Source organism: Lepisma saccharinum, chromosome 5 (genome assembly GCF_977018435.1).
Source record: "Lepisma saccharinum chromosome 5, izLepSacc3.1, whole genome shotgun sequence".
NCBI classification, from domain to species: Eukaryota; Metazoa; Arthropoda; class Insecta; order Zygentoma; family Lepismatidae; genus Lepisma; species Lepisma saccharinum.
Genome location: NC_139233.1, coordinates 36,413,084 through 36,437,858, shown reverse-complemented (window position 1 = coordinate 36,437,858; position 24,775 = coordinate 36,413,084). Strand labels below are relative to the sequence as shown.

The 24,775-nt window shown below is 36.2% G+C and overlaps 1 protein-coding gene across 2 annotated transcripts; it reads left to right on the top strand.

Moving 5' to 3' along the window:
- The first annotated feature begins 1,676 nt into the window (after positions 1–1,676).
- Syx5 (syntaxin 5) lies at positions 1,677–24,435 on the top strand. 2 transcript variants are annotated; one of them, XM_083123186.1, is made up of 7 exons: positions 1,677–1,823; positions 9,660–10,057; positions 11,983–12,038; positions 12,804–13,051; positions 17,424–17,621; positions 21,992–22,113; positions 23,921–24,435. In XM_083123186.1, exons 2-7 carry the CDS (start codon positions 9,693–9,695, stop codon positions 24,078–24,080), a joined length of 1,149 nt encoding a protein of 382 aa, XP_082979312.1. In that variant the 5' UTR covers positions 1,677–1,823; positions 9,660–9,692; the 3' UTR covers positions 24,081–24,435. The 2 variants fall into 2 exon arrangements, with proteins under 2 accessions (XP_082979312.1, XP_082979313.1); XM_083123187.1 differs by lacking the exon at positions 1,677–1,823 and adding an exon at positions 4,753–4,774.
- Positions 24,436–24,775: the final 340 nt, after the last annotated feature.

The following is a 24,775-nucleotide window of genomic DNA, read 5'->3' as shown; positions in this document are numbered from 1 at the left end:
CAAAAATATTTGCATTATTATCATATGACCAATGTAACTTGAGTTATACCTCCAAAAGGAATTGTCGGCACGCCACTGATTCAAGCTTCAAAATGCAGCGGTACCTTGAAATGACTTTAGCTCAGAGACTATTTGCCCTGGAGATATGAACGATATACTGTTGTACGCAGAATGAATCACAGATTCAGACGATATATAATTTATTCACATTCGGCGCACATATGGAGGAGGAAAGGGGGGAAATCCCCTGATTTTTTTTAAAAAATTGGGTTTCTCTCCCCCGCCCCCCGAAAAAAGGTATATGAAAAGTTCAAAATGCACATAGAAATTATCGCTAGAACACTTTTCACAAACACGTAGATGGCAAAAAAGTCCTTGGAAGTATGTCACTTCAGTCAAAAAATATCCTCGCACTTGGGCACAAAACGACACACATCTACGCACAACTTTCACGGACGAAAAGCTAGAACGCAGTGGAAAATGAACGCCGATTCTTGCAGCTGCTTGACATTCTATTTTTAGACAATGCTGGGTGACCTCTGTTCAACATTGTGGAACACTTGTGCTCACAAACAAAGGTTTCCTTCAGCGCGCTTCGAATTCCCATTCTCACAACGCAGATTCAACAACCAGTCTTCCCCCTCCCCCCACCCCCACCCCCTGCTTCCGCCCTCACGGAAAACTTTCATTTTGACATCGGATACTTATAAACAAGCTTCCTTCGAACGCAGATAGCAGGAGGGAGTGAAAAGCATTGCTTTAGAACAACAAAGCCAGTCTTCCTTTGTCGGCAAAAATTTGACGTTGAAAAGAGCCGCAAAAGAGAAGTACCTTTTCCCGCCTTTTCCCTTCCATTTTCATGAAGACAAAAAACAAAAATGCAAAAAACCATTTATGTTAAATACATGTGTTAGGAACAATATAAAAAAATAAAATGGAAATTCTAGCCAAAAATAGAAAAGTTATAACGTAAAAACTACGACCTTGACACAGCGTCTCGATCGCGACGCTTGGGACAGTGAGGGTTACATTTGGGTATCTCGTTCGAGACGCTTGGGCGGCGAAAGGTTAAAAGTTATCTACTGATCATATTTGGCGCTGCAGTCGAAGTGCAGTTCGAGAGATCTTCACTTTCAGTCCACGACTTCAAGACCGCACTCCAAATTGGTAAACGTTGTAAGTGCCACAATAATTCAAACACCGTTTTCCACGTTAAACTGTGAAATGTGCCATGCTTATAATGTGGTAAACGTGAAATGTGGCTGGTAGCTCTCTTAAGTAGTTCAAAGGGCGTGTCAAGAGGTCACTAGTGTGAACGTCCTTGCGGGCTGATGTGCTGAAAGATGCGATTTCCCAACACTTTCGCTTTAGGTATTTGCAACGTTAACAGACTTGGCTTGCTTTGCCTCCTTTCTTACACTGCCAGCAATGGCGCCGCCCTACATCCTTTCGGCAAATGTAAAACCATCTAGATTTCGTTATTCTATGGTTTGGAAGGAACACGTTAATTATTTGAAAACCTAATGCCTTCGTTTTTTAATGTAAAGTGAAATTGAGAAATGACCTATAATGAATGTGATATGTTTGTCTTTATCATCATCAAGCATGGAAGATAGGGTTAATCTTAAAACTACAAACAAACAGCATTCATTTAATATGAATGGCAGTGGGAGTTCAAATCGGTGCTGATTAGCCTTTTCATACTCCATCGACACGTAGGTTGACTGATTTTCTGCACCCTGCGAAAGTTAATAACATTGTTGAATATGCATAAATACTGTGAAATATGTTTATGCTAGTTAATTCAAGGTTTTCGAAAGCAGGTAAAGTTTATGGTGTGTCTTGTTCAGTTGCATTTGTACGCTAACGGAAGGTGCAGCTAACATCTTGATCATCGCGAATTGTCATGAATTGCAGTATTGAATGTCACTGAAGGATGTGTTATATTAAGTGTAAATATATAAAAAGTGTTCTGTTGAAGCAAAATGACCTTTGCTGCTAAACTACCAATATGCTAGCATGCATTAAGTTGCGGATATTTTTTCCTACGATTGTCATTTTTTGCTGATTTCACTCACCATATGCATGACAAATCGGGGGTCGTTGTCAAATCATACAATAACTTAGTGTTAATTGACAATACCGGAAGTATCACCGATTACTTTCAATTCGGCATACTCACTAATTTTGGCTTCGTAAACGAATGTGCAGTTAAAAATTGGCGGTCACGTCTAGAAATTGCAAAATAACCTTGTCAATTACATATATGATTCTCCATACACTAACATGGAAACAATATGAAGACGTCTTCCTTTCCGCACAACGGTATTGCTACCAAAGTTGCTCAAGTGTTGGCAATAAGTGAGAGCGTTGATTTGCATGTGAGAAAATGGCATCTTGCGTAAAGGTGGAAAACATGTTTGCCCCAGGAACCATTCATGGTAAGGTTAGGCAAGCATAGTTAAAATTAACGGTCATCATAAACATAGTTTTCAAACGCTAATCATTGCAAAAAACAGTTGTTTTCTTCATAAATCAAGGGTGTTTACTTCGTTCACGGACCCACTTTTTTCGACTTATTTTGCAATTTCTAGACGTGACTGCCAAATTTTAACTGCAGCTTCATGATTACGAGGCCAAAATTAGTGAGTATGCCGAATTTGAAAGCAATCGGAGATACTTCCGGTATTGTACATTTGCTCTATTTCATAAAAGTAAAACTGCCATGAAGCAGACTAGAGAAAATCATCATAATAACTATATCCTAACGTTGTCCAAGTTCATTGAATTGTATTTCATGAAATAAGAAGAGGGAAAATAACAGATCCTGTGCTGACTTAGGAGGGTCTGCAATAGCTTTTTACTCGTTAGTGAATTTCATTATTATAAATATGGGTACTACTTTACTATACCTGAGACACCTGGGAATCATTTCTTTCGCACTTTTTTACATTGCTAACGTACTATTCTGCATTCCGGAACACTTATTTAGGTGAAATAATTGAATTTGTTATGAAAGTAATGTATATTTCTTACATTTACGAGTACTTACTGTTCTTGTTTATTTCCACACACAACATGGCGATAGCTTACCGTTGATCGTTCCTTGAGCCAGAAAAACCATTGACGTTAGCCCAAAAATTCACGATAGCCCCACAAACCATCACGGGGACGAGGTATGCCTACTAGGTTAGGTTAGGCCTGTTAGGTTTGGTTCCATTAGCACTCCTTTCGTTCAATTGTCATATACGGACAGTACGAGAGCGTATTGTGCTCTCATGCAGGAAGCAAATGGCGGCAGCAGCAATAGCATGTCGGAAATAGATTTTTGTAGAAAACCACATGCATTCGCATTAAAATGAATCAAAATTACATTCCCGAACATCAACAACGCTACAGAAAATGATTTGCGTAAGTACTTTCTTCTGTAAATTTGAAGAAATCTGTCTCAGGTATAGTAAAGTGTTACCGATTCATAGTGGTTCGCCATACCCCATGGAGACTCAGTGGTTCGGATTCCACTCTAAACTGTAAGTCCAGCACCGATTTGCCTATCTGTGCATAAAGTAAACCTAAGACAAGAATTCAAAACTCTGTTACTCTTTTCTGTTCTTCCTCAGAAGCAAAGTAGTTAATAGAAGAAGGTAAGAATGAAGAATACAGAGAATGTCTCAAATTTCTTTCCTACTTCTTATACTCACTAAATATGCAGTCCTGGCAACGTTCCTGGAGTTAAGATTTGGGGTCACGTGAAAAAATTGTACTTACGTCTATATATGTTGCAAAATTACGTTCTTCATTACCGCGATCATTCTTCATACAGAAACATAGGAACCATGTTTGATGATATGAACAAGGGAGCGAATGTAGAATATAGAGAATATCTCCAATTTCGTCAATATTTGGTATACTACCTAAATTTGGCCTTCTAATCATGTCTGGAAATCGTGAAGAAAGCTGATGTAAGTTGAGATCTTTTTTTTTTAAAGCTGTATCACATTGTTTTACAAACAAAATTTTAACTAAGCTTGCGTAACCTAACCTTACCGGAAATGGTTCATGGGCTATCTGTGAATGGTTTGTGGGGCTACCCATGCATGTTTCTTGCGGCTACCCATTTATAATGTACTGATCAGAAGGCCAAAATTAGTTAATCTACCAAATATTAACGACATTCAAGATGCTTTCTTACCCTAAAAACTTACCGGAAAAAGTTTCGTGGGGATATCAGTTAAATCTTTTCCCAATGAGCACTAGCTTCCTCACTTCGATGCCATTTTTCTAGAAGAACGCTTGAACACCGTTGCCAAACCTACCTCTAATCACATTCCACATGCTCTTCTCAACTAATGCTCTGCAAGTAACGAAGGAATAGTCTGGCAATGCTATTGACAGCCCAACGAATGCCGAACATCACTTGTTCATATCATCAAACATGGTTGTTGTGTTTATGTATGGAGAATAATTGCAGTAATGAAGAACGTAATTTTGCAACATATATAGGCATAAGTGTACAATTTTTTGATGTGACCCCCAAATCTTAACTCCACATACGTTACCAGGACTGCATATTTAGTGAGTATAAGAAGTAGGAAAGGAATTGGAGACAATCTCTATATTGTACATTCATACCTGAACAAGTGACGTTCGGCATTCGTTGTGTTTTCTACAGCATTGCCACACTGTTCCTTCATTACTTGCACAGCATTAATTGTTGCTTCGTTACTTGAAAATTATTGATCATGGCGGAACAGAGGACGGACTTTGATTAGAGGTAAGTTTGGCAATGGTGTTTGACCGTTCTTCTAGAAAAATGGTGTCTTGCGCAGTGACGAAGCTGGTGCTACAAAACTTATATATTTTGTTACAATATGTGCTCATTGGCAAAACTCTGATATCCCCACGAAATATTTCCGGTTAGGTTAGGCAAGCTTAGTTAAAATTTTGTTCCTAAAACAATGAGATACAGCAGGGGGGGGGGAATAACACTTACATCGGCTTTTTTCCCTATTTCCACACGTGACCCCCACATTTTAACAACAGATTCGTGATTAGAAGGCCAAATTTAGTTAGTATACCAAAAAATAACGAAATTGGAGACATTCTGTATATTCTTCATTTGCTCCATTATAATTTTTTTACTTCCAGTTTTGAGGTTAGGAAAATGAAAATGGTTTTATTATTTCAGTATGCCGGTGGTAAAATATTTCTTTAAAATTAATTTATAAATGTATCTTACATGCTTAAGGCAATCCACAGGCATTACTTACATCAGATCTATACTTGTAACTAACTAACTAACTCCCTAGCCTTCTTAAACCCGAAGGTTCATGGCTGCAGCTAATCTTGAGCTAATTCTATATACTCTTTTTCATCCCTACCGATTTCCCTTAGGTCCATCTCAACGTTGTCCATCCATCTTCGTCTTGGCCTTCCTACAGGTCTCTTACCATCAGGTTTCCCAACAAGAATCCTGTAAACTCCTCTTTCCTCTCCCATTCGTGCCACATGGCCTGCCCACCTAAGTCTTCTTGATTTAATTATTCTAATAATATCTGGACATGAATACAAATTATGTAGTTCTAAATTATGTAACCTTCTCCACTCACCTGTCTCCTCATCCCTTTTAGGTCCAAAGATTTTCCTAAGGATCCTATTTTCAAATACTCTCAACTTATGTTCCTCTTTCAATGTAAGGGACCAAGTTTCACATCCATATAATACTACAGGCAAAATTACTGTTTTGTATATTTTAACTTTTAGTTTCTTAGATATTAAACGAGAAGACAAAAGTTTATGAAGAGAGAAGTAACATGCATTTCCTGAATTAAGCCTACTTTTTATTTCCTCGTTAATATAATTTTCATTTGTTAATATTACTCCTAAGTATTTGAATTTGGAAACTGATTCAAACGAGTTGTTATCAATAATTAGATTTTGATTATTACCTAACACTTGATTTCGGCCTGTAAGCATATATTTAGTTTTATCTTTGTTAACTTCCAAACCTATCTCTGTAGCAGTTTTGAAAAATATTTTAGCATTATTCTTAATTGTATTCACATCATCCCCCAGTAAGTCTACATCATCTGCATATGCTAACAACTGAGTCACACCATTTAATTTTAGTCCTTCTTTAGTTTCTTTTACCTTCCTAACAGCATATTCTAAGGCAAAATTAAAGAGCAATGGAGATAATGCATCTCCTTGTTTTAACCCATCATGAATTGTAAATTTGTCAGACATATTAATACCCACACGAATTTTACTTTCTGTTTCACTGTTGCATATTTTTATCATACTAACAAGCTTCTTAGGTATTCCAAACTCTACTAATATATTATATAATTTATCTCTTTTGACCGAATCATATGCTTTTTTGAAATCAATGAAAAGCTGATGTACATTTTGATTATATTCCCACTTTTTTTCAAGTGTCTGTCTGATGTGAAAAATGTGGTCTGTAGTTGATCTGTTACGTTTAAATCCACATTGATAATCACCTATAATTCCATTAGCATATGGGGTTAGTCTTGTTAAAAGAATGTTAGATAATATTTTATATGTTGTTGAGAGTAGAGAAATTCCACGGTAATTATTGCAGTTCATTTTATCACCTTTTTTAAACACAGGAACAATTATGGATTTTTTCCACTGTTGAGGGATTTCTTCTTTATTCCATATTAAACAAATTAATTTATGAATTTGACATATTAATGAATTTCCACCATATTTAATTAACTCAGCTGGTATTAAATCAATGCCAGGTGCCAGATCTAAACTTGTGCAATTCTTAAACTAATGATGACACAATAAGCACAGATCTGTGATCCCATGGTCCATATACATGCGAAAGAGAATATTCCACGAAAGATATACAGAATCGGCAGACAGGAATAAAAATTGGTTTTAAAATCCATGTTCTTTACCAAGATGTAATTTCTGAAACTGTTTGTGAAGGTATTATTTCAATGTAGTTTGTTAAGGGGAATAAATTTAGACGTATGTGATTAAAGGTTAGTGTTGGCATGGGATCCTTGCAGGGGAATATTTTGCCTTTTTTAAAATTGATTTTTTATTATTATTATTATTATTTTTTGTAGCTGTTAAATCTTATTTTTAAATTAAAACATTAAACTGAGTAAGCCAAAGACATAGCCTTGTCATATTTGTGGAAGGGTGTGCTTGGACTGCGGAATGAACAGTGCTACTGTAGTGTTGTAAGGAGAGCGGAAAGGAGTGAGAAGTTTCTAGGGGGCTGGTGACGGACCATACCCCCTCGAAAATTACAACTTTCTTTTTTTCAACGTGCAGATTTCGATGTTTTAAGGTACCAGAAATTGATTTTAAAATGCAGAAAGCACAAATAACAGGGATATTTACCCTTGAAATGTGACAACAGCACATCAAATTCCTCGCAATCCACACCGCTTTCGCAACTTATTTGAAGAAATTTTCATCATACATGCAAGAAATCATCGAAACATGTACAACGATAATGCGTAATTACTATTGTCATGACCTAATTCTTCAAAATAAATGATATAGGCTATGTACCATGAAAGCATACAGTTCCCATTCCGTGGTTGCAGGGCCGAAATATGTCAAGTGGCATATTACATACTACTGACCACGTACAGGCTGCGTGTAACGTGTAGATAAAGCAGGCCGGGGGTTCCACTCATCGCACAAAAGTTGAACAACTTCATGTTATGACATCTTTGTTAATTCTATTACCATGAAAAATAAATTTGCAATGTATTTATGCTAATGGAACCAAACCTAACTAGCCTAACCTAACAACATAGGCAGGGCTCGAAAAATCCTGGTCGCAGGTCGCCATGGCGACTAAAAATTTCAGCCTCGCGACTGTGATCTTTTGCTATAATATGTACATGATTTTGATGATTCTAAGTTCAAATTGCAGTACAGCGTAAGTTAGTAAATGATTTTTTTTTATCAACATTGTGAACATTCCATAGAGTCCTTAACAATTTCTTACCCTTTGTCCCCCCAAGATCCCATTTCCTGCTTTCTCAAATGATTTAGTGATGTTTTGAATACCGTGATGCTCAGCATCTTATACAGAGTGTTTCAAAAGTCGCACAACTCAAACTTTGGAAATGTATATCATGAAAACCATAAGAAATATTTACACCGGGTTCTGCATTATAGAGCATCATCCATTGAGATATTTTTCAATGCTTAAAATTATCAGTTCACCCCGTACAGAAAATTATATAAATTATTAACTGACGGAAAGCAGCATTCAAATTTTTCCAGAAATGAACTTCTGAATAAGAAAAATATGTAAGAATTTATCGAAGGGTCATAATTAGACATTTGATGACTGATGCCATGTCAGTCTGTCATTTGCGACCAATATTGGTCGTGTGCAACATTTGATGACTTTTTGATTGACAATTTTATTAGTTTAGCGAAAAGTGCCATTTTTGTGACATATCTCGGTATATGGCAACGCTAGCAGGTCAAAAAATTGCCAACAGTCGCATGGAACATGTGTCTAAGTGTTGGCTATATATTTACGTGAAAAATCGTAAATCAGAATTTTGTGCCAAAATTGGACTCTTGAGAGAATCCTAGGCTGTCCCTGGTTACATTGAATTCTCTTTGCTCACTGTGCCTGTTCTTTTAATTGATTCAGCATGGCATATTCATTGGAGCAGTGCGTGTGCATCGCTGAAGAATATTTTAAGAGTTGGTATTTATTGTTGAAAATCAGTTCTCAGATGTTTTCAGCAAATTAACAATGTTTTTAAAATAATGTAATTGCTTTTATTTAGATAAATGCTAACATAAATTTATGAACCCAGTGATAGCCTACAGGATTAGCTTAGTGCAGAAACCATGTGTGAATATCTCTTACGATTTTCATCACATACATTTTTCAAGTTTGGATTGCACGACTTTTAAAACATACTGTAGTATGCACAATTGCTAGTAAGTGGTTTCCTGGCGCCTAGCTTTGAAGAAAATTTTTTGAGCACGGAACATAGGCAATCCTCATCTTGACATCTTAACAAGAGGTTGCTGTAGTGTTGTGCGATAAGGGAACGACGTGACATCCTACATCATACACACAAAATTGCTAATTACTCACTTGTAATGCATCTCCGCGAGCTAAAAACAACAACAAACGTTCATATGAATGATAATCTTCCTAAGCCACTAAAAGTTTTTACATTTTTTACGGAGGTACGGAGAGCCATCATCACAGTTTTATGTTCATTCAGTGGGAAACCTCTCATCTGATTCGTGAATTTAGTGTAGTGTGGCATTGTAATTATGGCAGTAGAAACGGGAGGCGTTTTTTTAAAACATTATTTCTTTATTTTTGATAATCTTTTTTCCACAATTTTTCCTTCTTTTTGATAGATCTTTTTCCCACAATTCTACTTTTAGCAGTTCTGTCTGTATTCTGGGTGCTTTTACATAAAGATTACATGAAGCGAGTAATGTTGGTTCACACAGATAAAGTATCATAATACATGGTAGAAAAATAATACTAGGTCAAATCGAACAACTCATGTTAATATGCAACTGTCAGTGCCTCAATTTTTACCAAAAAGTAAGTTATTTTTTTACATTCTACAAGTTCAGAAACTTTTCAACACACTACAATCCTGACTTTGTTTCAGATTTGTTCATGATCTCTGAATTTGGATGATCCAATGACAGCGAGGAGACGGCGTGGATGGTCAGAATCGGAGCAGACACCCCTGATCGTGACTAGTGGGGTGGCTTCCTCTGGACGAGAAGATTACGGATACACACAGAGTGCCACTGCCAATGATGTGGGCAGAGCATCATTTGCACCCGAAACTGTTGTAGACAACAAAGCGTTTCAAGATAGAAATTTCTCTTCCAATAAAAGTACTGTGAATACCAAAATGATGACGTCCAGGGATAGAACTCCTGAGTTTTTAAATACAATTAGATCTCTTCAGAATCACCAAAGTGCGAGGACTGTTGTGACCAAGGATCCGAGGAAAGTGAAGTATCTTCAGAGCTATGCTGAGTTTATGATGATTGCAAGGTTTGTGTTTTGAATTTTTGTTATTCTTTTATTGCATTACAATTGGTTGTTTTGTAGTGAAACAAACGAAGAACATTTATTAACTTACTGCTGTCCAATATAGTTTGAAAATTAAAGCAGAGACTGTGAATCAAATGGTCTGATGTGATCACATATGGTGGAATACGAATTGTTAAGCAGGATACTGATAGACCTGGAAATGTCCAGGAAATCAAATTAAGTTAAGTTATTAAGTGTTATGGAAATCCTCCCCCAATTTTTTTTTTGTCTTGCCAGGATTTGAGAGGGAATATTCCTCCTCTTGAATCAGCTTCTTGCTGGTAGATATTACATAATAAAACTTTTTTGTAGTTCATATTTGTTCATTTATTTTGAACAATGTTGATTAAACTTTATTCTTTTGAGTAACAAGTGGAGGTTTATACACAAACTTTAGTTATTAGCATTACATAATTATTCGGAAATGCATTTTGAAAGTGCCTGATAAAGTGTGGGAATTTGTTTTACCAGAATGAGTGTGGGGGACCCTGCTAAGGTTCAAATTTCAAATCTAGAATGTTCTTTCATCAATTTCATCTAATCGTCATTCATTCTCAGCTTCATGGTTAGCTGTAAAGGTGTCGTAAAGTAAGGTAAATGCAAAATGCTGCCTGTCATCAAATCAATGAATGTTACTTATTCTTATCATTGTTATCTTGGAACGTCCCTCATTTGTCTACTTCGTATGAGTTACAACTAAAGGATGTAGTGCATTTCTGTATTTTTCTTATTCTACATATTTTGATGGATGGGATAATGTTAGTAGTAAGATGAGAAAATTCCACTTTATTGTGACTGCTGCCAAATGCTCTCACAGTACTATTAGGGATATCTTGCTGTGAAGAGGGAATAGATGTATTCCACAAATATAAGCAGAAGTTTTATATTTTGTTGCCACTTTTTACTAATGCCCCACATGCATAACTACCCAATTGGAAACCATAAGAGTTAGTAACATGAATTAATACTGCTTGAAATGAATGAATAAGGAGAGCATCTGTGGAAATCACTTACAATAATGTATGTTTTGAATCTTTGACCAACGAAATTGAAATTTTATTTGCATATACATATCTGTACTGATAAATATTTGGTTGCACTTCAGAATTTTTTTGACAAATTGCCTCTATATATATTAATAGTGCCAATTATTTTATTTCATCCCTAAAGGAAATTGAATTTTGCTACAAGATTCCTCATAAGCTGAATTCCTATTATTATTTTCTTGTTTTTGGTGCCTAAAAATTGTCTAATTTTGGTTTTAATGTATATAAATCCTTGACCTTTATGGGGGAGAACTACTCTTTCTTCTTATTTCCCTCTTTTTTACGCTACTCTTATGCATGGATTTAATGTATCATGGTATGGAAATAATCCAGCAAATATATTACATCTGCTGTAAGCATGATATGTCTTCCCTACAATTTGGTGGTAATGGGATCTTGAATAAAAAGGCACTTATTAATAAGTCGTGAAAATTAAAATACAAACATGTTGAATTATTATATGTTATCATCATCATTATTATTCACTTACCTTCGACGGTAAAGCACTTACATAGTAACATTTGCAACTGGCATAAACAAAACTTCCATTGACAAACATTTCATAAACATTCAGAATGATAGTAATTGTCTGATAAGAAACTACATATTAGAAATTTATTTTGCGCAAACAGAGCACATTGAACCAAACTTTTATGTTCACAAAAACAATAACAAAATGACAGAATAGTACCCTCTTAGTTACTGGCTATTTATACATATATCTGATGTGTAACATTGTCAGTGTGCACATATAAAGTGCCAATTAATTTGTTTTATTCCAAATTTGCAGTGAGGTGTGGAATAATATTTGATTAATTTTATTTTGCTTTAATTTTCCAGGACTATAGGAAAGAACATAAGTAGTACGTATACAAAATTGGAGAAATTGGCAATGTGTAAGTATATTCAATATTTACTAATGTTAATAGCTATATCAGGGTTTTATGGGGAAAGTAGGAAGTTTTATAGTTGTACTTTGATCACCATATTTTTCAAAACTACAATAGACAGAGTTTCAGTTAAATACAATTGAGACAAAGTACAATTTCACACTTATTGTTATAACATTATTTGCTATTTTGTATGATTTTGACTTGGTATCAACTGAGGACATATAAGAATAAGTGTTAGTTGTTCATATGTGACATTGCGTCTATCTTCAGTATTCATTATCATGGTTTGGAGAACCTTCTTTTTTTCCGTTCCTTGAAGACAATGCTGAATATTATAGTAGTTCATTTTCTTCAGCCAGAACCAGAATAATTTTTTCATCTTTTGGTCGTTTTTCACTTGTTTGTAATTTTCTCACAGAGCACTAAAATTCATACAAGGTTGCATTTTTGAACAGTTTTTTTTTCATATATGTCACACTTTTTTGATAGTATTTGCTTCATTCCTTGTCAGTATTGAACTACTTGCTGTATGTACTTACTTACTTACAGCATTACTTTTGTTAATGATGGCATTAAAGGGCTTAGCCAGTGGCAAAATGGCGATGCTGTCAACTTGTAATCAAATGGTTCCACTTTATTGTGGTCCTGTCCTATTAGCCTATCTTGAGCATAGAGTGAATGCAAAACAAATTAAAATTACCGTTGTAGTTTTAATATTATTTTTTTGTTTTCTAGCATTTTAATTGTGAGTTTTTTGTTTTATTTCAGTGGCCAAGAAGAAATCACTCTTCAACGACAGGCCGACAGAAATCCAGGAGTTGACTTACATTATCAAGGAAGACTTGAATAATCTGAACCAGCATATTGGGAGGCTACAGGACATTGCACGCAATCAGAGGCAAACCCAGAACAGCCGAAGTTTGGTATCTCATTCTTCCAGCGTTGTTTTGTCATTGCAATCTAAACTTGCGACAATGTCCAATGAATTTAAGCAAGTTTTGGAAGTTCGGACCGAGGTAAGGCATTCTGTTTCATCATTTGCAGGCATTCATTCGAGGAATTTTAGAAATGGTGGATTGTTGTCTTGTTTCTGTGTTTAGTACTCTTTCATCGCAAATATGGTAATCATTAAATGTGTACTTCTCACTCATCGTATAAGTATGGTCACTGGTTTGGGTAGTGTTCAGTAGTTTATGACTGAAAATTAATGAATTTGGACTCTTCCACCATTATATTTATTGATACTATTATTACTACATATCAGAGACTAAATCTATTTCCATCTTGGGGGATGTTACATTTCACATGGAATATATGAATGAATAAATAATTAAAAGTTTTGAGTGCACCATCACATATGGCCATTTTACACCCTTCAATGTATATGGGGATCGCCTTATCTAAAATTTGTACCAGAGGGTTAAAAAAAATGAGGTGTAAAAAGCCCCTTGAGAAAGGTTAAACGTGCAAGGTTGTAGAGAGATCTGCACTGGACAAAGACGACACATTAAAAAGGTAAGGAGACACTAAATACTTCCTCAGAGATGGTGGAAGAGACCTGCTCTTTTGTAAAACCTCAAAAACATTACTTAGAACATTGTCGTCAACTCCCAACAGGGATAATGAACAGGTCACGTTCAATAAGAATAAGCTGAACAATTAAAATGGCATTATAGACATGGCACATTGGAGGGTTAAGCCCTTGCAGCAAGTGACCATGGGTTGGACTGCTGTGTCCAATCCACAGTTGAGATAGAATGAATGACTTCTTCTAGATGGAAGAGACTGTACAAGGAACACCATCCATCAACAGTGCACTTCAATTCAATGGTCTTTATTCTTGGGCGAGGTTCAGCAAATGCTGATCTACTTGATAGTGCAAAGCTTGTTCCCAGTTACCTCATCCCTAGAGGCACATATTTTTCATAAATAAAAGAGCCAAATTTCGTTACAAAAACAGTCAATTTTGGGTTCAAAAGTGGTAAATAAAATAAAATTTCACTGTTATAGCGGTGAAAAAGCAGCATAGAAAATGACATTTTTGTTTTAAAAATGTGAATATGATCCAAAATTTGATTTAAAAACTGCACTATTACACAAAATAAACATATCCCTTCTAATAGCACATTTAAGTTGTTACCAGAATATTAAGTTTATTCCTGTATCAAGGGGTCCATTTTTGCTTCTCAAATGTTTGCAGCAGAATTAATCAATTTTCCGTGAATTGCGTAACTCTCAGGATAATTCTGACTTCAGAAAGTGTCACGTTGGTATATAAACGGTAAATTTCGTGTTTAAGAGTTTATTTCGCATTTTGCGGTTCATTTCGTGAGAAAACAGGGTAGGAAAATGCACCTCACACCTTTCAGAAACATGAAAAATTAGCATTACAATGTGTGATTTCACATTTCGTGTTTTCTTCAAAAACGAAGTATGAATGCCTCTACTCGCCAGGAGAAATTTAAAAACACATTTTACTTTTTTTTTCAACTTGCTTATTGATTGAAGATGTTTTGTAGGAACGGGAGGAATTAGTGTGTTCTCTATTGCCATCTGCAGATATAGGCAAATTGGTGTACTGGTTTATCACCAAAATTATCCATCTGATATATCGGCAAGGTGACAAAAAATAAACTGATGGATTTGATTACATGTAATTGTTGAAAGAAATTAATTAAATGAACCATCTAAACTGCAAATGAAAGCTTATTCTGGTACTTTTTTTTTAAAAAAAATTGGGCATTAAGAATGTAAAAACAGTATCAGCCAAAAAAAAAAAAACTCCCTTCTTGGTTACAAACATGCCCTTCTTACTGTATTTTCCTTGACCTCAGAGTTTCAGGTGTTATCACGGGTATCTAGTTCCTGATGTTCTTCTTCAGTTCCAGGCTTCCCCAATGGCACAGTGGTAGCGTCGTTGCCTTGTAATCAAGGGGTCCCAGGGTCGATATCCAGTGGAGGCACATAGTGGTGGTTTGGATCCCACTTCAAACTGTAGGTCCAGTCCCGATTAGCTTTACTGTGCATAAAGTGGACTTAAAAACATCAACCAATCAATCAATCTTCTTCAGTTCCTTGATGGTTTTTGGGTTGTTTCGTTTGTTTACAAAAGTACTCACTTGAAAATGTGCTTCGTCACTCATTAACAAACTTGAACGAAAGTTGGCATTCATTTTCAACTTGATTGAGCAATTCATGAGAATGTTACTAATATTTGCAAAAATATTGCAAATGCAATATTGTCCTTGTCTCTGGGATTAAGGGCATCAACTGATTGATTTTATAGATTTTATAGGGAAGAGACGCAAGTCTTTGCTTTGCTCAAAAATTAATTGCAATGTGAGACAAGTAATCTAGTTGTAACGGGTGCCATCTGATTGATGTTTGGGGTTGATTTTCAACACTCTGCCATACACGTTCAATGTTTTGAACTGATGATCGACATGAGGTGTTACAGTATGCCAAGCATGTCCTACATTTTCCATGTCTTCAAACTTTTTAACTAGACTGTTAATTGTGTTCATAGTCAGAGCCTCACAAACATTATAAAATCATCTATACGCTCATTGCCTTAACATGTTCAATGCCACCTAAAAAATGGCATACTTTGGCAGGGATTGATTAAGGTTCTTCTGTACTTTTGCTTATTTGTAGCATGAAATGGATTGATTTATATAAAATACATCGTAAATTTGCAATTTTCGTATAAATTTTACAATGAAGCACATGCACGTCACTGGCATATATTATGCATTTTTGTTACTCTGTGCTGCATGACTTGCAAATGTGTCATGTTTAATTGACATAGATAATTTTCACAATGTTCTCTTTTTCTATATTTAGCATGTTCCTCCTAATAAGACAAATTATTATATTACAATGTAATAGTGTTATTATTATACTTGTGTATTGCATGCATACATGCATATTTATTATACAAAGCAGTATAATATATTGAAATGGTTATATTGATGCATAGTTGGTTCAATACTTTGTTAGATTTTTATTTAGTTCATTTTACTTCGCTTTCCTGCCACTTTTGGCTAATCGCGAAGATGTGGATGAGTGATGATGTGATGAAAGTGGTGAAGGGATGTTCACAAACACCCATGCACGGAGGTGTTAGATATTGATGTTACATGACAGAATCACTTGTAAAAACAATGTTACATTTATAGGTTTGCTTGTGAGAGTCCAATGATAAATTTCGAAAGTTCCCATACATTTATTTCACGTATGGTAAAGAAGAAAACAAGGTTCAGTGCAAAGCCCTGTCTCTCCTGGACATTCTAAACAACAGAATGCATTGTTTTTTACAGGAAATAAAAATTGTAATGTTTCAGACTAACAATGTTACCAAGAATGAAAATTAAAAAAATAATTTCTTTGCTGTCAAACGATGCCTTGATGCATGACAAAAGGAACTATGATGCCATTCGATGCAACAATGCTAAGAGAGACGTGCAAATGAGAAACCAAGTTAATGTTTATTTCAAACAATCCTTCAGCAATGTGCCATGAAAGACTTAAAGCCTGCTGTGCAGTACCACTGATGGGCAACATTCAAAGAAAGTAATACGTATGATGCATATGTGCGTCAAAGGCACATAGCTATAGCCCCACATGACACATATATGCATCACCGGCAGCGAATATGTTAAAACTACTGACCGATTATTTTATAACAACATGTCAAAAATTTGGTTCACTGAGCAATCGTTTATGTCTCCATAGTTAAATTCCCCAAATCTTGCAGTTCTTTTCACGAAGTTAAAATGAATTGCAATCACCAGTCACACACATCAATTGATGAGGTTAATGAACCATTTATACTCTTCGAGAAGCATATTGGTTATCCATATCAGTAAACTTTATATCAGTACTGTATCTGTATGACTTGTTCATCACTAATTTTTGTAAAAATATGTTATTGTATTTTATTTTTGTTCATTTATTTGCAGCAGTTGAATAAACTTCGTTCACTTGAATAGTGTGCAAAGTTAAAGATCTAATATATTTATTACCAAGTTAAATCATCATAAGTCATCTGGAAAATTAAATTAACCTTAAAAAATTAGAGCATTTGGTTTGGACAACAATGTTTTATGTGCCAAATTGAACCTAATTGTCACTTCAGTTTTCAACCCTGATCCTGATGTCAAAAAATGATTCAATGCATATAATAAATAGTCTAACCTTAAATGAATAGAGGCAATACTAATAGTGTTCCTTGACCACAAACTTTTTAGACTATTAAATTTATGCCTATTATGATTTTTTGTGGTTATGAAGAATGTAGTATGGTTTTAAAGCTTGATAATTTAATTCATATCCTTTTTTTGGATACTGCTGTTTACAGAACTGATTGAAGATCATTGTCCATTTCAGAATCTAAAGCAGCAACGCAATAGGCAGGACCACTTCTCACAGGGACCACTGGCCTCATCACTTCCACCTTCAGCTGTGGCTGGATATCACCAGGGGTCTGTCCTGATGGCAGATGAGCAGGTGACGATCAATCTAGACTCCGCTATGGTGCCTAGCCGGTCTCAACAACAAGCTCAGGCTCAAATTTATGACGAAACAGTAAGTATCATTATCATTTCCGTATGTTAATACTAATTTTTCAGTAAGTTAATATTAATCTATACCATATGTTGTTTTAATAGCTAATTCATATTTGAAATACGAGGGTGGTTTGAAAAGTTCTCGGAATGGAATAGGAAGAAACGACTTAGAACAGTGGATTTTTTTTTATTTTTCAATGTAGTCTCCCTGTACACTAATGCACTTGGTCCAGCGATGTTCCAATGCCTTGATCCCATCTCGAAAATTAGATTCCTCCAGGCCTGCGAAATACGTGTCAACTTCAGCTATTAGTTCTTCCTTTGAAGAGAATCTCTGTCCACCGAGGAAACTTTTGAGTTTGGGAAAAAGATGGAAGTCTGAGGGAGCCAAATCAGGCGAATAAGGAGGATGTGGCAACAATTCATAACCAAGTTCATGAATTTTTGCCATGGCAACGACACTTGTGTGAGGGCGCGCATTGTCCTGATGCAAGATGATTTTCTTTCTTGCCAAACCTGGCCTCTTTTCCCGTATCTTATGCTTTAGTTGATCGAGGAGATAAGCGTATTATTGTCCCGTAATTGTTTGACCAGTGAGAAGATAATCGATCAACAGAATCCCTTTCGCATCCCAAAACACTGACGCCATTACCTTTCCGGCCTACCGTATTGCCTTTGCTTTCTTTGGTGGTGGTGAATCAACATGTTTCCACTGCTTTGACTGTTGTTTTGTCTCTGGGGTATAGTAGTGGACCCACGTTTCATCTGTCGTCACAAACCGGCGCAAAAAATCTGTTTGGTTTCTCTTAAAACGAGTCAAACATTGTTCGGAAATGTCCACTCTGATGCGTTTATGGTCCTGTGTTAAAAGTCGCAGCACCCATCTTGCAGATAATTTTCTCAACTGTTAAAATGTGATACGCCCGTTCGGATGACATTCCTATAGCTTCAGCAATTTCTTGCACTTTCAGTTGGCGATCATCCATGACCAATTTATGCACTTTTTCAATAATTTCTGGGGTAGTAGCACATTTTGGGCGACCACTACGTGGATCATTTTCTAAGCTGTCCCGACCAAATTTAAACTCGTTTGTCCACTTTGCAACAGTTGAATATGAAGGAGAGGTGTCCCCCAGTGTGTTCAGAAAATCAGCATGAATTTCCTTTGCTTTCATACCTTTCTTTACGAAGTACTTAGTCACCGCTCGAATCTCGATTTTTTCCATCTTCACAAAGCACTGCACGGGAACAAGTGACGTCCGCACCACAGATCTCTACCCAGAACACTGACGCGCCATGTGTTTATTAATAAAGGATGGCCTATTACTATGCGGGAACCTCGTTGTCCTAGCACTGACATCTGGTGGTGATTCCGAGAACTTTTCAAACCACCCTCGTAATTCCCTTAAAAGCAGTCATACACAGAAATTATGGGTGACACCAGGTAATAGCTTGGTATCTTAGTGGTACAGGCATGGTATGGAATGCCAAAAACCTAGGTTCATTCTCTGGTTAAACCTCAAAATTTCACTAACTTTTCAGTGAGAAAATGTCAGAATTTTGCTTTAAAATGTGAAACTATGAGAATACTGAAACATCTGCTAGTGAATCATCAAATGCAATTTTGGTGTGGGTGTCTAATGAAAGTATGTTTGTGTAATACATGTGAAGGATGTTATGATCTGCATTCCATAGGCAGTGTTTGGAAAAATTGAGTTATTTCATATTTATGAATTTAAGATTGAAATTCCTATTGTAAATGTAGGTAAGTGGATGTTTGTATGCATAGGCAGAATGGCGGTGGGCATTCTGGGTAGGCTACGTCTGCAACACCTTCTCAGATAAAATAACGATAAGTGTATGTGGAGTAGTAATACTTGCGAGTGATGTGAATAAAACATTTCCATCCTTGCCTCTTCATTTTCCATAACAGCTGTCATGCCTTGAAAGTGCAGCAGCATTTTTTGGGCCCGTGCCCCAGTTAGTATAGGTTTATTGATGTGGCACTTTCGGCCCTGCAGTGAGCATATCAAAATGCTTCACCTAGTGGCATTGGCCACCTGGCACATGCATTGACTGCACCACACACTGGCCATGGTGTGACATGATACCACGTTCTTTTTTACATATTTTTATCTGTGTGTTGATAGTAAAATTGTTGTGCTGCTATGGCAGAAAGTACATGTGTGATTGAAGATGTCTTGAAGAAACCATATAGTTGGTGAGAAATGTGATATTATAAATATAGGGCCATCAGTATGAAAAGACTGATAGGTTAGCAAATAGCTGTAAACAGAGTAAATTGCTTTACTGTGTGAACCCCTGAACCTCAATTTTTAAAATTAAATGCAATGCTGTAACTTTATCCTATCTTGTGAGTTAACATTCTAAAATTGTTATTTGCATAAAAATTCAAGTATTGTACCTAACTAAGTAGAAGGTAGAAGGTATTTTACATATTGTTTGTTTATTAGTTTTATTATTTACTTGTGTTTTGTATTGTGTTCCATTCTTGACACCAAAAAATAATTAATTTCTCCTTTAACTGTTACATTTTCCCTTCAACTTCTCTCTTTGTCTTGAATAATTTATTTTTCATCATTTGACAATTCACAGAAATTAAAATAAATTTCTTATTAAATGAAGAGGCAATGTTTCATATGTCTCACTTATAGCTAGGAATCTGGGAAAGTATTTTAAAGGTAGTTATGTTTAATCAGCAGTGTTAAGTTTCATATTTCATTGCACAGAAACTAAGAAAAATGTAGCTTAACTATTAGTGGAATAGTTACTTTAATATAAAAAATGTAGTCTGCGTGTCAGTATGACTTATGTACTTAATACTTCCTTTTATCATATCCAAGCAATTGTGTTTCCAAGTAAAAGCTGGTTAAAATATCCTTACTTATTCCATGACAATTTTGAATTAGAAAATGTGGAATTGAAGTAACTTTTATAGAGCCTACTTTAATCTAGCAGGCACTGCATGCCCTTGAAACAGAATGTTGCTAATTTTGTGCATGTGATGTGGTCGTTGTGTTCAAGCAAAAGTGGTATTTTGGAAGCAAGAAATCTAAATGTTTTATAACCACTAAGCCAACGACCATCTCACATCAGCATTGGCCATTTTAGAGAAAAGGAAGGTCAAATAACTTAATCTTAAATGTGCGAGTAAAATACAATAACCTGCAACCTTTTTCCCTTTTTACCCCAATCAACTCAAAATCCAAAATCCCTGTGGTAAACAGTCACCATTCATCCAACATCAGATATCCATTTATTACCTCCGAGATTTTTAATTTAGGCCCCCTTATGCTGAATTGCGAAATACCATGGATCAAAAGTACCAAATCTGAAAAATTGCAGTATCCCCCCTCCCCCTTTTTTGTATTAGCAGTTAAGTTATCTGGTTCCACCTTTGTTGTCGTCAAGCCACGGCTGGTCAGATCCGATAATACAAAAACAAAATGACTTTACTGTAATACTCTATGTTAGCCAAGCACTTTAAAATACCCCCACCCATTCTTCTTGTAGCACATAGATATAAGGCAAAACAGATTGGTGGAATCATTCATCAAACAAAAATATTAACACGTCGAAAATTCAATTTTTGATGGTAATTTATTCTAACAACAAGAGTTCTGTACAATCCAAAACTGTTCCCCCAATTACTGACACACACATCATCAAGTAGTAAATAGTAAAATTCACAAGTGTATAAACAATTCCCATTTATCATACATGCCATTAAAAATCAATTTTAACAACAGCGACGCACGTATTCTGTAACTGACACTGGTTTGGGTGATCGGAAATTTAGTTATTAAGACGTGTATATTCTCGTATCAAGATGTTGGATATTGACCGTATATTTGGTGGCATGGAATATTTAACGTAAGTATTCTGCACAAATGAATAATTGTGAACTGCTACAAAAATCGGAAATAGAATGAATGCACCGGTCTTTAACTAAACTAAAACAAAATATATAATTATTCTGACAATTCCATGTTCACACCAAAAGTCAAAGTGGTAGTACAGTCAAATCCAGTTTCATGCCTGCTTCCAATCACCCGCGTCGGTGTGCCGTCGAGGAGAAAACCCTACTTTCCTTGTGTATGCCTCGATTACCACTGCTCGCCGTCGTGACAAACCTCGGTCTCTACGAAAGGTAGGGGACGTGGCTTCTCAGTCCAGTTACATAATTTTCCCGCCAGGGGAAGCAGGGTTGCCAGTTTTAAGTGCAAGGCATCGAGACTCGAGCGTAATATACATAAAGAGACAAATCTCCTGGTAAGAAATTAAAGAGGAGAATGTGGTGGAGCTTTAAATGATACAATCTATAAGCAAACACTACAACCAGCACTCATGATTTACATTTCTTTTCAGGACAACTATCTTCAAGAACGTGCGGAAACAATGCAGAATATAGAGTCTACCATTGTGGAACTAGGAGGCATATTCCAGCAGCTGGCTCACATGGTGAAAGAGCAGGAGGAGATGGTGGAAAGGTATGCTAAAAAAGCTAGTATCACTGAATACATACAGTAGAGTTCTGATAATTTGAGCTTGATGGGACCAAGACTACCTTGAATTACAAAAATTTGAAAATCAACAACGCGTTGGGAATGAAACCTTTTTCACTGCCGGCATGTACGATAATGAGACGCTGTCCCTTTGAAATAGGCACTTTCATACCTTTTACGCTATCATCGCACCATGCTTTGGGATTTGCGTGCGAACTATGTATGTACGTTTCATCACTGTATATTATCGGTCGCCCTTTCCGACGAAATCTGGTAATGGCTCTCAAGTAAGCCATACGTGTATTGCGTATGTCACTTCTTTCAATGAGCAGCCGTCTGTTGCTTTGAACCTTTTTCCAGCGAAACCCCAGTTTTCGAAATATTTTTCTTAAGCTAGATGATTGACCTTCATATCCAATATCTTGGCGCAATTTCAGCAACACGGATTTCAAGGTAGGAATTCTCTTTTCCTGAATATAAAATTCATTAATTGTTCTTCGCACTACACAGAGATCAAATTCGTCCAAATTTGTGCACCGTCGCGGTCGGTTCTGATTTCTGCGCGGTGTATCATAACTGGTTGATGTGCCTTCTTCCACCTTTTCCATTTCTTTTTTTACAGATTTTATAATTTTCAAAGACACACCGGTAGCAGCAGAAACACGTTCATATACTTTCTTTAGTGGAATGGTACATCCATTTTCATCGGCTTCCCTTTGCATGAATTGCAGCACGTTTGCCACAACTTCCCGTGTTTGCCCACGAATCGTCCTGCGGAAAACCTTAGAATGAACGGGAGGCATGTTTCCCTTGAAACGAACGAAGAAACGAATGTGAAATTAACAGCACCCGCGTGAAGATAAACAACCGATTTCCAACTTGTTTCTGCCTGGCCGCCCACGACAACAATATTCTGACTCATGCTTTTCTCCTCTCCCCTCCCCTACCTCGCGCCAGCTCGAACCTTTGCTGAGGCTCGTTGACCAGCTTTCATCCATACGCCAGAGAACTTCCGAAAGTGCGCGAGCTCTACTACCTAGCTGGGATGTTGGCATTGAATTGATTGTCGTTGCAATGCTGCTATGTGAACGTATTCCTGCCGCCAGAGAGAGACAATGACATTTGTAATTTGCAGCTAAGGTTGAGGCATTGTTGAGTTGATGAGAGTTGCTGATTTTTTTAACTTGTATTTTTGGTATAGTGACTTATGCAGCACCCTGTATGTACAAACCATCCACAAGGAGATAACCTGAACTTGACACCCATTGTATGCACGTTTAGTTTAGTGCCTATTATCATGCCTTTTTGGGAAAAATAGGGAAGTAGGGGTAGAAGTTGGAAACCTAAAGGTATAAAATAGGTGGGAGGGAGAGGCATGGTAACAGACTGGGAGAGTTAGAGGTTTGTAGGCAGAGGGAGGGGGGAGATAATAGGTTTGTACACACACATATACCAAGAGGTAGAGAGTTGTAGATCAACAGAGATACAGATATGGGGGTAGAGGGTTTAAATGGATAAAAAGATGAGAGAGAGAGAGAGTGAGTGAGTGAGTGAGTGAGAATGAGGTAGAGGAAATTAGCTGTCCTAGGTTGATTGCCCATTTTGCTTGAAACTATCGTGAAACCTTTTGCTTTTCTATACATATGGGAAACTGCAATTTTGACAGGTAATTTTATTGTTATTAGGAGTTAGATTTTCCAATGCAAATTTGCAGTTTTTGTCTGCCAGTATTTTTTTCCCAATTATTTTAATCGAGTCCAATCTGTTGAAACGTTTCTCTCTTCCTTTGCAGAATTGACACTAATGTACAGGACACGGAATTGAACGTTGAAGCTGCTCATGGTGAAATATTGAAGTATTTCCAATCAGTAACTTCAAATAGGTGGCTAATGATTAAAATATTTGCAGTGTTAATATTTTTCTTCATCTTCTTTGTTGTATTCTTGGCATAGTTACCTGTGTGAATGGCATTGAAGCAGGAGAAATTTCCTAACAAACAGTTTATTACTTACTCATTTGTAAATACTGGTGGTACTCTGGGAACACAGAAGGGGATATGAACTTCAATTGTTTTTAAGAAAGGGAGTGATTACTTTATCCTCCTCAGTATTGCATTGTGAGATTCCACTTTTTTCCACAAAGATTTTGCGAGAATTGAAGATGAATGAAGTGCATTGGAATAAGAAGAAAGCTGTGTCTTGAGAAACGAGTGAATGTGTGCGTTGTAAATTACACCACAAAGGCAGAGAAAATAGGTGTACAAATATTTTCAAACTTGTAAAGCAAACAAATAAAAAGTTTAAAATATATGCTTGTTGGCTTAATATATTTATCAAATAGTTTAGTTTGTAAATAGCTGATGCATTTGAACATTTCCTTTGTAAAGCACAAATGTTATTTATATCAATAAACATAATGTAAATTTTTAGTGTTCAGTTAATTTAAAAATAGCAAAATGATTTGTATTTGAATCCTTAGTTAAAATGCACCACAAGTGCACTATACATGTTCGGAATAACATCACTTTGCCAATATTGTATCAGAATTCAGTGTCTGGCTACAGAAGTCTTCCAATGTAGTTTACTCTTTGCTCACTAGATGGCAGACATTCCTGTTCAACTAATGTCATGTGGTGTCTACAGAGCAA